Source organism: Salmo salar, chromosome ssa12 (assembly GCF_905237065.1).
Source record: "Salmo salar chromosome ssa12, Ssal_v3.1, whole genome shotgun sequence".
Lineage (NCBI taxonomy): Eukaryota > Metazoa > Chordata > Actinopteri > Salmoniformes > Salmonidae > Salmo > Salmo salar.
This window is the reverse complement of record NC_059453.1, coordinates 36,756,632-36,774,597: the sequence shown is the minus strand read 5'-3', so window position 1 is coordinate 36,774,597 and position 17,966 is coordinate 36,756,632. Positions and strand designations below refer to the sequence as shown.

General features: G+C 41.8%; 1 protein-coding gene across 7 annotated transcripts in view; it reads right to left on the bottom strand.

The window, feature by feature from the left end:
• LOC100286710 (serine/threonine-protein kinase MARK1) overlaps positions 1-17,966 on the bottom strand; it is an 87,955-nt gene that overhangs the window by 3,929 nt on the left and 66,060 nt on the right. For all 7 annotated transcript variants that reach the window (XM_014131218.2, XM_014131220.2, XM_014131222.2 and 4 more), the window contains 8 exons: positions 7,354-7,473; positions 6,920-7,019; positions 6,554-6,666; positions 5,915-6,068; positions 3,004-3,176; positions 2,586-2,677; positions 2,013-2,174; positions 1,399-1,656 (listed from right to left, as the gene is read on the bottom strand). In XM_014131218.2, the coding sequence (XP_013986693.1) occupies positions 1,399-1,656; positions 2,013-2,174; positions 2,586-2,677; positions 3,004-3,176; positions 5,915-6,068; positions 6,554-6,666; positions 6,920-7,019; positions 7,354-7,473 (1,172 nt within the window). The remainder of the gene's footprint in view (positions 1-1,398; positions 1,657-2,012; positions 2,175-2,585; positions 2,678-3,003; positions 3,177-5,914; positions 6,069-6,553; positions 6,667-6,919; positions 7,020-7,353; positions 7,474-17,966) is intronic.

The window sequence follows — 17,966 nt, the reverse complement described above, 5'->3', positions numbered from 1 at the left end:
TGGATGGAAATGGAGAGACATAAAAGGGTGTTGTGGGAAATGTTGTTCAATGATTTTCTCATAATGTGGCAGAAATGTACAAATCTAATGGTGATGGATCCACTATGTCAGCAAAGTCGATCCCAATTTTGCATTAAGAAATGATGTGCTTAAATACACTTAGTGGTACATATGCTTACAGCAAGACACCTAAATTCACTATGGGCTGATTGAAGGCACTAAGAACCAACTAGTTCATACTGGTTGGTTCATACCTACTACACATGGAAAGTCTGATTGACAATAAACTATAAGAACGAAAACAAAACATTTCATCTTAAATTTAAAGAAATGTCTTCATAAAAAAATACATGCATTGATTGCTACAGTAGCATACGATGAGTGTATAGAACCGTTCAGTGATAGGTTAGTTTGTCATGCCCTAAGGGCGGAGCCCCTGGTTGGTGATAAAAATCACGCTCGTTTTACCCAGTGCCCTTGACTGACTGCAGCACGGTCGCAAAAGCCGCACTCTCTCTGTGTGTGTGTGTGTATAAGAGAGAGAGACTGCATGCATTTCTGTATGCGTGTCTGTGCCTTTGCGTGTGGTCCTGCAAGTGTATCTGTAGGCAGCCCACGTCTCTCTCAGACCAGAGCCTGGTCACCGCAGGCTCACCTAGGGGAATAGGGACTGGACACGACATCTGTGGGCTTAGCGCTCCGGGGTGAAGTTTACCCTAGGTACAGGTCTATGATCAGCTTTCCCTCCCCCAATCCTAACCTTAACCATTAGTGGGGAAAATGCTAAACTGACCTAAAATCAGTGTCTAAGGTCAACTTCACCCTTCGCAGTGGTGTCCCCTGCTAATGCAGGATTGAGAGAGAGAAAGAGGAACCCAATCACACTTTCTCTATTATCTCTCTCCACACTCACTCAAAGCAGACTTGTACCTTACATGGTACCCTACTAAAGAACTAGATATACTGACTAGTACAAAATGTGCAGCTGTTACTTTCAATATCAGATGCAAAGGCTGGGTAAATATGGCCCTAAGGAAGGGAAACATGATACATGATGTGTAGCAAGGTTGGGGTCAATTCCATTTCAATAAAGTCAATTCAGGAACTAAATTGTAATTGCAGTTTACTTGCTGAATTGAAATGGAATTGACCCTAGTCCTGCAGTGTAATATTGTAAATATCAGACCTGGGTCAAATACATTGTCAGATACTTTTAAATAATGGGGATGCGCCCGGTAGAATGGAACCTGTAGAATAGGCCCAAACGTGCCAACTCTGCACACCCTTGCACGCAGTTGAGGAAGCGCATCTAAAATACATGAAGGTAGGCTGTCTGTCTATTTGTCCCAGGTCTGGCAAACACATCGGTATGGTGCATTTACGTTCATTTCCACTGACCTGCGGACAAATTTGGAGGTGATCTTGCTGATGATGCCCGTGGAGGTGCCCCTGCGTGCCTGGGACAGAGCCCCCGTGTCGTGGGAGAGCGTGGGCGAGGCGGGTGGACCGTTGTAGGTGGCCGAGCGGCGGTCGCGAAGTTGGGCACCGTGGAAGGTGGAGCGGCTGGAGGAGCCGCGGGGGAAGCGCGTGCGGTCGGGCGGTGTGGCGGCCGTGCTGCTGCTGATGCTGTGCGCCGACGGCGAGGCCGTGGGGGGGCTGCGGAGGTAGAGGAAGTAGAAAGAAGATTAGTGAGAGGCAAGAAATACTGATAAGAAATATCACCTAACATCAAGACATTGGTAGTAATGGAACAGTATACAAATAAAGTTACATCTCTCAATTTTAGGAAATAGTATCATAGGGCAATGAAAAAACATGGACATTATAACAAGTCATTTCACCCAGTTCCTCAACCCTCCATTGTCTTATACCCTTGCTCAACTTCTACCCTTAGGCACTTCATTTAGATCTGGAAAAAAAGGTATAGGCTAGTGTTTAGCAATTCATATAACTTGGGCCCCTTCCTACTTGGGACTTCAGCCCCTCTCGCTCTCTCTAGCCCCCTAGCTCACCCCTTGTACTCCGCGTTGTCGTCTATGGGAGGCAATGGGGACTTGATAGGGTGGCCCGACGCCGACATGGACTTGACGTGACGCGGACGGGTGGAAGGGACAGCTGAGGTTGCCCCTGACGATGGTGAGGAGCCACTGGCCGAGCCTGACATCTCAGTCAGACTGAGAGAGCGAGAAGAGAGAGAGAGAGAGAGAGAGCGTGAGAGAGAGAGAGAGAGAGACAGAAAGCGAGAGACAGAAAGCAAGAGACAGAAAGCGAGAGTGTGAAAAGGATGGTGAGAGATTGAGAAGGGAAGATCGAGTGAATGGGGAGGGTGGGGGAAGAGAAATAAGGTGAAAGATAAAGGGGTTGAGAGAGGACAAGAGAAGGGTCACAGGAGGAAGAATACAAGGAAAGGAAAGCAGGAGAGAGGGGACAAGATCAGGGAGAGAGTCAGTGCTAGTCACACTCCAAGGCCTATGTATTTACTTTGTAGTTACATAGGCAGGTAAACATTATCAGCAGCAATCAATTGATCAACAGCAATCCAAGTTGCCGTGGCAGCAGCACTGGATACCCATCACCCTCCTCACCTGCTGTCCTTGCCGTTGGGAATGGCCGTGTAGTGATCTGTGCTCGACCGCTCACACACATACGTATTCCTCCTGGTCATAGCGTTACTGTTCTGTGGTTCACCACACACACACACACACACACACACACACACACACACACACACTATAACTTATTTCACAATGCAGACTATTTCTGTTCTGACAGTCCCACAAAATAAAAACCACAACAGAAGCGAAGCTTCTAGTGACTGGTTACGACAGTTTAGTCTAATGGGTTCTAAATTACATTGGGAATGACTAACTTTCCTGTACATTTTGGCATAGAAAACTACTTTCTGTGCCCGTCATCCCCTGCTTACTTGGAGGCAGAAACTGCTGAAACCTTAGCACCCTGAATATTATAAAACATATCCTGTATAGCACTTTGACCCCTCACCCCTGAGGCGGTGGATGACTTCTTCCTCTCCTGTGCCACCAGCGGCGAGGTAGGCACGTCGGCCTTGGAACTGGCCGTGCCAAGCTTGTGGGCGGCATCGCCCTTGTCGCTCTCCACGCTGTTGGCCTGCACCCGCTTGGTGTAGGACATAGACGGGGGGATAGAGGGCGCCACTGAGGAGCCACAGAGCAATGACATGATTAGTACGGACTTTATTATTCTTTATTTAACATGGAAGTCCCATTGTGGTTTCCGCAGAGTTAGGGCAAATACCATTTAACTTCAGCCAATAAAGAACATTTATATAATAATGATAGTTGAACAGTTGAAACTACATTTGTATATTTTATTGACTGGCTTGAATGGCATTCACCTAAAATTTCTACTGGTCTTCAGTAATTAAACATTTCCATTGGATGTACTATAGTAGGCAACATGTAAAGAAAGCTCTGCTTGCACACAGTTCAAATGTAAAGGGAGCTTCCTTAGGCTAATCAGTTCAACTTAAAGGGATATTTCAGGATTTTGGCAATGAAGCACTCTCTACTTCCCCAGAGTCCGTTGAACTCGTTCAGTTTGAAGGAAGTTGCCAACTACCATCAGCGCAATTGTTAACTACCGTTAGCAAAATGACTGGAAGTCTATAGAGCCCCACAGTGGAGGTGTCATAATACCCATAAAACCTAGCGGTCAAACTGGGAAATGGTTCCAATCCTTTTTGCACCATTCATTTTTACCATAGGGAATTTTAGAAACACATAAAATAAGGGCTGTTTTGTGTAGGCTTACCCTGGCGCGACGTTTTGATAACTATGTAAATCTCTCTCGTACAAGGTGTCAATATATTCTATTTACTCTCAGATTCAAAAATACTACAAATTCCTGCATGCTCCTGCACATCATCTCTAGCTGACACCTTTGCTAAATGGTAGTGTCAATTTCAACTTCCACAAGACATTTCACAGAATTGTACATTTAAAGAAATGTGGCAAATTTATTCATTACTACATTTATCTAACAGATAGTTAATCCATAGAATCTTACCTTTGCCTCGATTTGGTAGTCTCGTTTAGATCATCATGGCATTTGTAGTTCTTATGATAACCACATTAGCAGCTAATTAGAATTTTATGTTTGGGCGGGGGGTAAATATATTTTGATAAATGCCACCTTGTCCTACAGAGATTTACACTGTTATCAAAACATTGCGCCAGGGTAAGCCTACACGAAAACACAGCCCTTATTTTAAGTGTTCCTAAAATCCTCTATGGGAAAAATGAATGGAACCATTTCCTTGTTTGACCGCTAGGTTTTATGGTTATTATGACTTATACTGAGGTACTTATACTGTAGACAAGGGCTTTGCAACCCTGTTCCTGGAGAGCTACCCTCCTGTAGGTTTTTAATCCAACCCCAGTTGTAACTAACCTGATTCAGCTTATCAACCAGCCAATTACATCCAATTACATCCTTCAGAAAGTTTTCATACCCTTGACCTATTCCACATCTTGTGTTACAGCCGACATTTTTAATGGATTAAATTGATTCCCCCCCTCACCCATCTATACGCAATACCCCATAATGACAAAGTGAACACATGTTTTTAGAAATGTTTGCAAATATATTGAAAATGAAATACAGTAATATCTGATTTACATAAGTATTCACACCTCTTAGTCAATACATCTTAGAATCACCTTTGGCAGTGATTACAGCTGTGAGTCTTTCTGGGTAAGTTTCTAATAGCTTTGCACACCTGGATTGTACAATATTTGCCCATTATTCTTTTTAACATTCTTCAAGCTCTGTCAAGTTGGTTGTTGATCATTGCTAGACAGCCATTTTCAAGTCTTGCCATAGATTTTCAAGCGGATTTAAGACAAAACTGTAACTTGGCCACTCAGGACCGTTCAATGTCAGTCTTGGTAAGCAACTCCTGTGTATATTTGGCCTTATGTTTAAGGTTACTGTCCTGCTGGAAGGTGAATTTGTCTCCCAGTATCTGTAGGAAAGCAGACAAGAAGGTTTCCTCTTGGATTTTGCCTGTGCTTAGCTCTATTCCGTTTATTTTTATCCTAAAAAAACTCCCTAGTCCTTGCCGATGACAAGCATACCCATAACATGATGTAGCCACCACCATGCTTGAAAATATGACCCAAACATAACACTTTGCATTCAGGACATAAAGTTCATTTCGTTGCCACATTTCTTGCAGTTTTATTTTATTGCCTTGAAAACAGGATGCATGTTTTGGAATATTTTTATTCTGTTGAGGCTTCCTTCTTTTCACTCTAATTTAGGCTAGTATTGTGGTGTAACTACAATGTTGTTGATCCATCCTCAGTTTTCACCAATCTTAACCATTAAGCTTTGTAACTGTTTAAAAAAGTTACCATTGGCCTCATGGTGAAATACCCGAGCGGTTTCCTTCCTCTCCGGCAACGGAGTTAGGAAGGACGCCTGTATCTTTGTAGTGACTGGGTGTTTTGATACGCCATCCAAAGAGTAATTAATAACGTCAATACTAATGACACAATTTCAATTTAACACATTTTAAATTCAGGCTGTAACAACAAAATATGGAAAAAGTCCAGAGGTGTGAATACTTTCTGAAGGCACTGTAAAGTGCGCTACCTTAGAGTTGGAGTGAAAACCTACAGTACGGTAGCGCTCCAGGAACATGGTTGGACAGAGCCCTGCTGTAGACTTCCAGTCATTGCGCTTACGCTAGATAGCATTAGCTCGCAAAACTACCTCAAACTTCCTTTATACTGGACACAGAGACATAAAAATGCCAAAATCTAGAACTTTAAGCTACGATATTCCAATATATAATAATATTTTCTGTAATAATGGTGATAAAACTAAAATCTTGTTTGAGTTTCAAGATGGTCGAAAATGTTGTCCTTACCATGGTCGCTGAAGCGCCGCTGCTTCTGGTTGGCTGATATGCTGCGTGTGACCTTGGAGTGGGCTGGCGATTGGCTGGAACTGTTGTTGGCCTCGCTGCTGGGCCGTGACCTTTGACACAGGTTGCTATTGGACAGCGACTCGCTCCCCTCAAACTGTCCAATGAAAGGGTGGGGGGGTTTAAAAAAAAAAAAAATGAGTCATTGCACACACAACGTGGTGGTCATGTAGACTTAAAGGTAGACTGCAATATGACATCCGCGGGGCGAATACCTGCTTATAGAAATCAACAAGAAAATTCAAACCTACCAAGACTGCCACTATTGGCTCTTCCCATGCTTCAAATTGGAAGAGGAAATGATGGCAGTCTTGGCAGATCAGAATTTTGTTGTTGTTGATGTCTGTAAGCAGGAACTTTCTAAAGTATAGTCATTTTGGCCTCATGGACTGTCAGTCCTTGATCCATAGCTCCCAATATAAATTTGATAGTGGTTACCCATTATCTCAGCTTCATAGCAAACCAAGTGGGGCTGCCGTTTTGTGGTTTTCGAATAAAGGAATAGGTCTTTAATGTGTGTATCCATAGGATACATATTGTTTGTGAAGTCTGTCATTAGTATGGCTATAGTGCATGTCTCACCTCAGCTGGTTTCCTGCCCAAAAGGAGGTAAGTGGCCATGGTCTCGTCATACTTCTGTCCCGTTAACGCATCTGTGATGTCCTCTTTGGGGAAGCCCATGGTTATCATCAGTTCTGTAGGGAGAGGAGGGAACATAACACACTATGAATGAATTAACGACATGAAAAGGGTACTTATATAATTTGTTGTCTAATTCGAACGTCACACCTGAAGTTCCCTTGAGAATAATAAAGTTATTGTATTTTATAAATTTGTGGCATGGAATTTATCTTTTTCACAAAATACAGCGTGTTACAAAACAGCCCATAAGTGAGGAAGGGAGAGTGTCCAATCATACGATTACAACATTGGGCGTATGTGACTGACCTATCCGTTTGTTGTCGTTCCAGTCGGGTTCCGGTTCCTGATGGGGCTTCAGCTCCTCCTCCTCATGTCCCACATTCATCCAGCGGTCTCTCATGATTTGCTGGGGGGGAGCCAGATGGTTAGATGTACCAATGGACAGACAGAGACATAAAGATAGACAGAGAGGACGAAACAGATTCAGCATAGTGAAAAACATGAGACTTCACACATCTATACCCTCAAGTTGGATTTAGTAACATCAAAGTGGTTCAGCGGCTAGAAGTCATTGGTTTAACGTGTCTTCTTTAGTTTCATGAAGGCAAGCTGTAGACGTGAACAAGAGATTTCTTTATCTACATGTCTGTATGAGCACGCACATGTGATATTTGTTTGAGTCTATAAGTGTTTTTCCGTGCATGTGTGGTGTTGTGTGTGTGTGTGTGTCCCTCGCTTACCTCCAGACTGCTCCGTTTGCCAGGGTTGAGCACCAACAGTTTCTTCAGCAGGTTTTCACAGTCTGTAGACATGTAGAAAGGAATACGATACTTCCCTCTCAGCACTCGTTCTCTCAGCTCCTATGGAGGGAGATTGAGAGTAGAGGTTTGGGGTCAATCTCTAGACATGTACGAAGGAATACAATACCTCCCTCTTGGCATTCTCTCTCAGCTCCTACACAGGACAATTAACAACAATAACAGGGGATGAGACTTTTTGGCCAAAGGAAGAGACTTTACCCCTCAACATCATTTGTCAGGAAAATGTCAAATATGTAATTGGAGCATGTCAAATAGTGTTACCAAAAAACAGTGTTTTGTTTTGCAGTACTGTATAAGGCCTATTTAACTTCAAGTGTCACCAAAAGCTTTCTAGCAATGAGAACTGCGGAATAACTGACACAGCAGTATTCGACATTGGTAGCAACTGAAGGAGACTGATGTGTCCCACATCGGAAATAAGTGGCTCCACACACGTGCACATGCCTCCCCTTGGGGGAATCAAAGGGCAGGGATCTGCTGATCAGCATAAAGCACGACCTCCAGGCTACCGTCCCTCTCGCTTTCTCTTTAAATCTGTTCCATACATCCATCCATCCATCCCATGCCCCACCACACACAAGTTCTTCAAGCATGAAGGCCTATCAAAGTTTTAAGTGAGAATTGGCATTGGTCTGAAGCCGAACAAGGAAATTCACATCAGCATCAGAATGCCTATTCCAACCATGCTCTACCAAGGTTTTCAAGCACACAGCTTTGACCTACTACTGTAGCTATGTTGGTATTGTACTTCAAACTATGTGTAGGCAGGTTGCTTAGGATTCAAACCTTCTCAAACAGCCTAATTCATACTCTTTGAGGAGGTGCTTACACAATAATGTGATTTGTAACGCATGCAAGGTAAAGTATTGAATTCTTCACACACCACAGTAAGACATCCTATTACACTACCTTTTCATGTTTTTTTTTTATTAAATGAAAGCAAGCTTTTCTTTCATACTTACAAGACCATCGGGCTTGATTGAACTGTTTTGTCTTGTAGTAATGTGGTGCATGCCTGTATTTCCTTAAATATTTCAGCAAAACGGGTATTTTTATATATTTATCATAATACCATCCTTTTTTGGTCAGTTGGTGCCCAACATAACATGTGGTGGTGTGCTAGACACAGTAGCTTAGATAGATAGTCCGTCTGCATTCCTGATGTCCGTCTGCATTCCTGATTTCCGTTACTGTTAGCTTACCTGTGTAACATTGACATAAGCTCAGAAGCACTTGTGTTTCAAACATGGTCTGAGCAATGGACAGTTCATTACCTCTGTCAAAATAATGTGTAGCTTAAAGTTGTTTGTTCTTGTATTTCTCTTCGCAATAAAGATGGTCACGCAAGAAAAACACACATTTACAATAGGTCTATATCTAAAAATACATACAGCCAAATGAGATAGATATACACTACTGTTAGAAATGTCCTTGTAGTTGAAAGAAAATAAAAAAATGTTGTCCATTAAAAAAATCTAATTGATCAGAAATACACTGTAGACATTGTTAATGTTGTAAATGACTATTGTAGATGGAAACGGCAGATTTTTTATGGAATATCTACATAGGCGTACAGAGGCCCATTATCACTCCTATGTTCCAATGGCACGTTGTGTTAGCTAATCCAAGTTTATCATTTTAAAAGGCTAATTGATCATTAGAAAACCCTTTTGCATTTATGTTAGCACAGCTGAAAACTGTTGGTCTGATTAAAGAAGCAATAAAACTGGCCTTCTTTAGACTAGTTGAGTATCAGGAGCATAAGCATTTGTGGGTTCGATTACAGGCTCAGAATGGCCAGAAACAAAGACCTTTCTTCTGAAACTCCTCAGTCTATTCTTGTTCTAAGAAATGAAGGCTATTCCATGCCAGAAATTGCCAAGAAACTGAAGATCTCGTACAATGCTGTGTACTACTCCCTTCACAGAACAGAGCAAACTGGCTCTAACCAGAATAGAAAGAGTGGGAGGCCCCGGTGCACAACTGAGCAAGGGGACAAGTACATTGGAGTGTCTAGTTTGAGAAACAGACACCTCACAAGTCCTCCACTGGCAGCTTCATTAAATAGTACCTGCATAACACCAGTCTCAACGTCAACAGCGAAGAGGCAACTCTGGGATGTTGGCCTTCCAGGAACTTTTTGGTTACTACATGATTCCCTATGTGTTATTTCATAGTTTGTCTTCACTATTATTCTACAATGTAGAAAAAAGTAAAAATAAAGGCAAACCCTTGAATAAGTAGGTGTTCTAAAACTTTTGACAGGTTGTGTAGTCAATATAACAATTTGTTAAGCACTTTTGAAATGTTCAGCGACAGAATTCAGAACATGGGCTGTTATTACAATATTCTCCCTGCACACCAAGTCAGAACCGTAGGATAAATAAAGGGGGCATATAAGCAGACAATGAAGCTCTTACAATATTCGATTATTACATTTCTCAAAAACTGGCTATAGGCTACATGGTCACCACCAAGTCAGAACAGTAGGCTAAATTATGAGGGGGAAAGGGACCAAATGATTAGGGTGAGGCACATGGACTACTAACAGCTTACTACACAACATCCACTTAGTCTTAGTTTCTTAGCTACAGTATACATATATCCCTGGCATATTACATAATTTATGCAGCAGCATACAATACATTGTTTGGAAGGTGGTGTGGCGGTCCTTTGTAGGCAAATCAAACTTTGTCATCCAAGTCTGTCATTCTCTGGATTTTTGGTGCTTTCAAGACAACTGGGAACTCTGAAAAAAAAACAAGGTCAAATCATGATGACGTCACTGATCTTCAGGTCGGAGCTCTAGAAAGAGGCCCGAGTTACCTACTTGGAATTCCAAGTCCGAGCTAGTTCCCCCCCCGAGTCCCCAGTTGTCTTGAACTCACTGAAGTTTGAGATTTCCCAGTTCAGAGTATCCAGTTGTTTTGAACATGACAAAAGTCATGCTGGATTGACAGCATGGCCAATGTATTCAACCTTTTATGGCCCATGGTGTTGAATGTTTATCCTTTTAAGCTTGGAAAAAGAGACCCTTAAACCCATACTTGGACCACACACACCCCATTCCACTGAATAGCAAGCTAGTGATTGCTTTGCAACTCTTGCAGTTAGCCACCGATTCCTTCCAAACCACTCATTGTTGAATTTGAGATTTCCAACTTGTTGTGTAATGTTTATGTTCAATGGCCAATGAGCACCAATACGTTTTATCTAGAATTTATCTTCATATGAGAAGGACTGAAAAGGATTTGCCAGTAGATTGTCGACTTGATTCATGATGACTGCTAGCTTGCTAGCTAAGATTTTGAAAGTATCAGTCCAATCAAAGCTACGGTAGATATTGTGCATTCGAAAAGTATTCAGACCCCTCAACCTTTTCCACGTTTTGTTACGTTACAGCTTTATTCTAAAATGGATTAAATCGTTTTCCCACCTCAATCTACCTACAATACCCCATAATGACAAAGCAAAAACAGTTTTAGAAATTTTTGCAAATGTATTACAAATAAAAAACTGAAATATCACATTTACAAAAGTATTCAGACCCTTTACTCGGTACTTTAGCACCTTTGGCAGCGATAACAGCCTGAAGTCTTATTGGGTATGACATTACAAGCTTGGCACACCTGTATTTGGGGAGTTTCTCCCATTCTTCTCTGCAAATCCTCTCCAGCTCTGTCAGGTTGGATGGGGAGCGTCGCTACACAGCTATTTTCAAGTCGAAGCCACTCCTGCTTTGTCTTGTCTGTGGGTTGTTGTCCTGTTGGAAGGTGAACCTTTACCCCAGTATGAGGTCCTGAGCACTCTGGAGCAGGTTTTCATCAAGGATCTCTCTGTACTTTGCCTCGATCCTGACTAGTCTCCCAGCCCCTGCCGCTTAAAACATCCCCACAGAATGACGCTGTCACCACCACGCTTCACCGTAGGGATGGTGCCAGGTTTCCTCCAACCGTGACGCTTGGCATTCAGGCCAAAGAGTTCTATCTTGGTTTCATCAGACCAGAGAATCTTGTTTCTCATGGTCTGAGAGTTCTTTAGGTTCCCTTTTGGCAAACTCCAAGCGGGCTGTCATGTGCCTTTTACTGAGGAGAGGCTTCCATCTGGCCACTCTATCATAACGGCCTGATTGGTGGAGTGCTGCAGAGATGTTTGTAATTCTGGAAGGTTCTCCCATCTCCAAAGAGGAACTCTGGAGCTCTGTCAGAGTGACCATCGGGTTCTTGGTCACCTCCCTGACCAAGGCCCTTATCCCCTGATGGCTCAGTTTGGCTGGGCGGCCAGCTCTAAGAAGAGTCATATTATTATTTTATTATTAACCTTTATTTAACCAGGAAAGGCTCATTGAGATTTAAAATCTCTTTTTCAAGAGCGTCCTGGCCAAGATAGGCAGCGCCAAGTCATTACAAAAATTAGACAAACAACATGAAAAACTACAAGTAATCTAGTAAAAACCATAGAATTAACAAAGAATATAACAAAATCAAAAACAGCAAATTAAAAACATTGACATGTCAGGGAATCAGTCTCAAGATCATTCATCAGTGATTTAAAAATACCAATCGGGACAAGTTCTTCCAGTTTAAAAGTATTTTGTAAGGCATTCCAAGACGATGGCGCAGAGTACATAAAAGCCCTTTTACCAAATTCAGTTCGGACATTTGGAACAGTTAGCAAGATAAAGTCCCTCGAACGAAGAGAGTACCCACCACATTTCTGAACAATAAAAATGCCCAAATAAAAAGGTAGTAAACCCAAAATGGCTTTGTAAATAAAAGTATACCAGTGACTGAGCCTACGAGTGACTAGAGAAGGCCAGCCAACCCTGGTATATAAAGTGCAGCGGTGCGTAAGGGTTTTGCAATTTAAAATAAATCTCAAAGTGCCATGGTAAAGGGTGTCAATTGATCTCAAACACTGAGCGGAAGCATTCATATATAAAATATCCCCATAGTCTAGTAAAGGCATAAATGTAGCTGATACTAGCCTCCTTCTGGCTTCAAAAGAAAAACAAGCCTTATTCCTAAAATAAAATCCTAATTTCAGCTTCAATTTTTTTGTAAGTTGTTGAATATGCATTTTAAAAGAGAGGCCATCATCAATCAAAATTCCAAGATATTTATATGAGGTTACAACCTCAATCTCCTTGCCCTGACAGGTAGTAATAGGTGAAAGGTTCAGGGGTCTATTTCTTGCTTTAGAAAACACCAGTAGTTTAGTTTTGTCAGTATTGAGGATAAGCTTCAATTGAGACAAGGTATGTTGAACAGTATTAAAAGCAGTTTGCAAGTTCTGGAAAGCTTTTGTAAGAGATGAAGCACAACAGTAAATAACAGTATCATCAGCATAAAAATGAAGTTGTGCATTTTGGACATTTTTGTCTAAATTATTTATATAAATAGTGAATAAGAGAGGACCAAGTACAGAGCCTTGGGGCACACCATTTAAGACAGACAATTTAACAGACCTAAGCCCATCAAATTGAGTGCACTGAGTTCTATCAGACAGATAGTTAACAAACCATGCAACTGCATGCTCTGAAAGACCTACACTCGACAATCTCTGCCTTAGTATAGCATGATCAACTGTATCAAAAGCCTTAGAGAGATCAATAAAAAGTGAGACACAATGCTGTTTTTTGTCAAGAGCTTCAGTGATATCATTTAAAACCTTCATGGCTGCTGTAATTGTGCTATGCTTCTTCCTGAAACCCGATTGGTACATTGATAAAATAGAGTTAGTATATAAAAACTCTTTTAGCTGGTCACTCACAAGGGTTTCAAGTATTTTCACCAGGGGTGACAGCTTTGAGATTGGCCTATAATTATTTAAAAGAGTTGGATCTCCCCCTTTTAAAAGTGGCAGGACAAATGCTGATTTCCAGATCTTTGGAATTTCATTACATTCCAGGGTTAGATTAAACAGATATGCAAGTGGTTCAGCTATGAAATCAGCTGCCAGATTTAAAAAGCAGGGATCCAAAAGATCAGGACCTGCAGGCTTTCTCTGATCTAAGGATTTCAGGGCCTTATGTACCACCTGCACTGAGAATGGCAAAAAGCTAAAAGTTTGACCAGCTCTCACTTGTTCATCAACACAAGGTTGTACAGAGACAGAGGACACTGAATCAAACAGTCTACCAGATGATACAAAGTGCTCATTGAAACAATTCAGCATTTCAGTTTGGTCATATATAGCAACAGAGTCCTTCAATACACATGACGGTAATTCATTAACATTACTGTTACCAGACATAGACTTAATAGCCTTCCAAAACTTTCTAGGGTCATTCAGGTTATCAGTGGTAACAGACATAAAATATTCAGACTTGGCCTTCCTGAGAAGAGAAGAACACTTGTTTCGTAACTGCCTAAAAACAAGCCAATCAGCATCAGAACACGATTTCCTTGCTTTAGCCCAGGCTAGATTATGGTCGTGAACAATGCAAGAAAGCTCAGACGAAAACCATGGATTATCCCTCCCTTTAACCCTGAACCTGCGGAATGGAGCATGTCTGTTTACTATTTGGAGAAAACCATAATGAAAGAATTTCCAGGCAGTTTCCACATCAGGGATAAGCTCAATCTTGCTCCAGTCAAAATAAAACAAATCATGAAAGAAAGCCTGCTCAATGAAACACTTCAGATTTCTCTTACGAATAAAACGCGGGTTAGACTTAGAAATCTTAGTATTTCTAATAGCAACAACAGCACAATGGTCACTTAAATCATTACAAAAAACACCAACCGCAGAATATTTATGTGGAACATTTGTCAATATCAAATCAATCAGGGTAGATTTATCAGGGCATTTTAGATTAGGGCGAGTGGGTGAGTTAATCAACTGGGTAAGATTCATAGAATTACAAAACATTTTTAAATCATCAGACACCGGCATTAACCAACACCAGTTAAGATCACCAATCAAAATCATTTCACTGTAAAGAAGTTTAGACATGAGGTGCGTCAAAGAAGAAAATGCATCACCGAGAGCAGAGGGGGGTCTATAACAGCCAATCACAGTTATAGAAAGACCCTTAGAAACCTCAATATTCAAAGCAAGAAATTCCAACTGTTTACAAATAGTTTCAGACTTTGCCACACTTACAGGGAATTTCGTTTTTACATATATAGCCACACCCCCACCTTTCTTAACCCGATCAGTGCGATAAACATTGTAACCAGTTATACAAATATCCGTATCAAGAACAGACTTGCTGAGCCAGGTTTCAGAAAACACAATTATATCAGCATCAGTTGATTTAGCCCAAATCCTAACCCCATCCATTTTTGACAACAGGCTGCGTACATTTAAATGAAAAATACCAAGACCAGATCTTGATTTAAAATCAGAGGGGGTTTGGAGACATTGCATATCAGGGCCAGGGTTAGGCTGCACGTTACCTGATATCAACAAAAGAAGAATAACTATGCACCTCTGTTTAATAACTTTGCACGGCTTCTCTTTTTTAAGAGACCTACTGCAAGCGAAGTCTACAAGTGAGTTTCCAGACAATACAAAAGTCATTTAAAACCATTAGACTTTGGTAGTGACACAAATTCGTAATGTTCACATCATGCCACAAATACATCGGCACTTGGACGAGTGGAACGAGTGAAAAGGAGCGAGTTCCTGCAAACAAAATGTCCAATGGACGGGAGAGCACATTGTCAGATGTACTCACCCAGCGACAATGTTCGTTTTCTCCAGATCTTGTTAAAGTCAGTGCACAAAGCAATACCACGAAAATTGTCATTTTCTCTGACAAATGTAAATAGAGCCCAATGAAGGTAAGGGGAGAGAGGGACAGCGTATATGTAAATCTGAATGTGAGTATTTGCACGTGTGAGTAGATTGGGTGTTGAGGTCGATTGAGAGAGCGGGTTGGGGATTATTGAGCTGCCACTGACAGCCAGACGAAGAGCAAAAAGGAGCGGCTTGGACGAGACACTCCGTGGATGAAGAAGGAACTCAGGCCAGCCAGACATCGGGTTACTTTGGTAAACGTCAGTGCAGAGTTGAAGTGCCAAGTTGAGGAAGACCCGTGATCTTTACAGCAGCAAAAATAAAATAATTTGCACTACACAACAAGGAAGTTACTCAGCCATAAATAAATAGGTTATTAGTAGGTTAAAATGTACTAGTCACAGACAAACGACTTGACATGCTACCATCTTGGGACTTGACATGCTACCACCTCTACGATATGTAAAAAGTGGCTACTTTCAGTTAAGAATGATGGAGGCCACTGTTCTCAGGGACCTTCAATGCTGCAGACATTTTTTGGTACCCTTCACCAGATCTGTGCCTCGACACAATCCTGTCGTCTCGAAGCTCTACGGACAAGCTAACATGCTAAGTAGTTGAAAAGTATCTAAAAAGTAGTAGCAAACATGGTAATTAGCTAAAATGCATGACGAGATTCGAACAGTCAACTTTTGGGTTGCTAGACATTCACGGTATATGCCCATCCTTCCACCCCAGCAAACCAGCCTTGTTTTTGCCTTAAAGGAGATTTTTCCTCTTTCTGAAGTAAATCTCTATTTTTGATGTACAGTGAGAGAAAAAAGTATTTGATCCCCTGCTGATTTTGTACGTTTGCCCACTGACAAAGAAATGATCAGTCTATAATTTTAATGGTAGGTTTATTTGAACAGTGAGAGACAGATAAACAACAAAAAAATCCAGAAAAACGCATGTCAAAAATTTTATAAAATGATTTGCATTTTAATGAGGGAAATAAGTATTTGACCCCTCTGCAAAACATGACTTAGTACTTGGTGGCAAAACCCTTGTTGGCAATGACAGAGGTCAGACGTTTCTTGTAGCTGGCCACCAGGTTTGCACACATCTCAGGAGGGATTTTGTCCCACTCCTCTTTGCAGATCTTCTCCAAGTCGTTAAGGTTTCGAGGCTGACGTTTGGCAACTTGAACCTTCAGCTCCCTCCACAGATTTTCTATGGGATTAAGGTCTGGAGACTGGCTAGGCCACTCCAGGACCTTAATGTGCTTCTTCTTGAGCCACTCCTTTGTTGCCTTGGCTGTGTGTTTTGGGTCATTGTCATGCTGGAATACCCATCCACGACCAATTTTCAATGCCCTGGCTGAGGGAAGGAGGTTCTCACCCAAGATTTGACGGTACATGGCCCCATCCATCGTCCCTTTGATGCGGTGAATTTGACCTGTCCCCTTAGCAGAAAAACACCCCCAAAGTATAATGTTCCCACCTCCATGTTTGACGGTGGGGATGGTGTTCTTGGGGTCATAGGCAGCATTCCTCCTCCTCCAAACACGGCGAGTTGAGTTGATGCCAAAGAGCTCCATTTTGGTCTCATCTGACCACAAAACTTTCACCCAGCTGTCCTCGAAATCATTCAGATGTTCATTGGCAAACTTCAGACGGGCATGTATATGTGCTTTCTTGAGCAGGGGGACCTTGCGGGCGCTGCAGGATTTCAGTCCTTCACGGCGTAGTGTGTTACCAATTGTTTTCTTGGTGACTATGGTCCCAGCTGCCTTGAGATCATTGACAAGATCCTCCCGTGTAGTTCTGTGCTGATTCCTCACCGTTCTCATGATCATTGCAACTCCACGAGGTGAGATCTTGCATGGAGCCCCAGGCCGAGGGAGATTGATAGTTCTTTTGTGTTTCTTCCATTTGCGAATAATCGCACCAACTGTTGTCACCTTCTCACCAAGCTGTTTGGCGATGGTCTTGTAGCCCATTCCAGCCTTGTGTAGGTCTACAATCTTGTCCCTGACATCCTTGGAGAGCTCTTTGGTCTTGGCCATAGTGGAGGGTTTGGAATCTGATTGATTGATTGCTTCTGTGGACAGGTGTCTTATATACAGGTAACAAACTGAGATTAGGAGCACTCCCTTTAAGAGTGTGCTCCTAATCTTAGCTCGTTACCTGTATAAAAGACACCAAGGAGCCAGAAATCTTACTGATTGAGAGGGGGTCAAATACTTATTTCCCTCATTAAAATGCAAATCAATTCATAACATTTTTTACATTAGTTTTTCTGGATTTTTTTGTTGTTATTCTGTCTCTCACTGTTCAAATAAACCTACCATTAAAATTATAGACTGATCATTTCTTTGTCAGTGGGAAAACATACAAAATCAGCAGGGGATCAAATACTTTTTCCCCCTCACTGTATATGGGATGTTATAGAAGGGTCCATACACTTTTTTTGTGATTTGGCTTGCTTTTGAGAAACTTAACCCACTCGTTGTGCAGTATCCTTTTAGAAACAGACACACTCTTAGTATAGTGATGCAGGTCTTTAGATGAAATTGTATCATTCTGAACTTTATCTGCAAAGTTGTATTCCATTTTGTACAACTCGAGCTGTTTCTTCTACCAGCTGTGCTGCGCGGGCTGTGTCCGTGTACTATAGGGACACGCTTGGCCTGAACAGCTCCGTAGGGGAATTTCATGTATACAACATCAAAATACCTACATAACTATACTGAGAGGGTGTCCATTTTTAAAAGGACGTATTTTCAAATCAAATCATATTTGTCA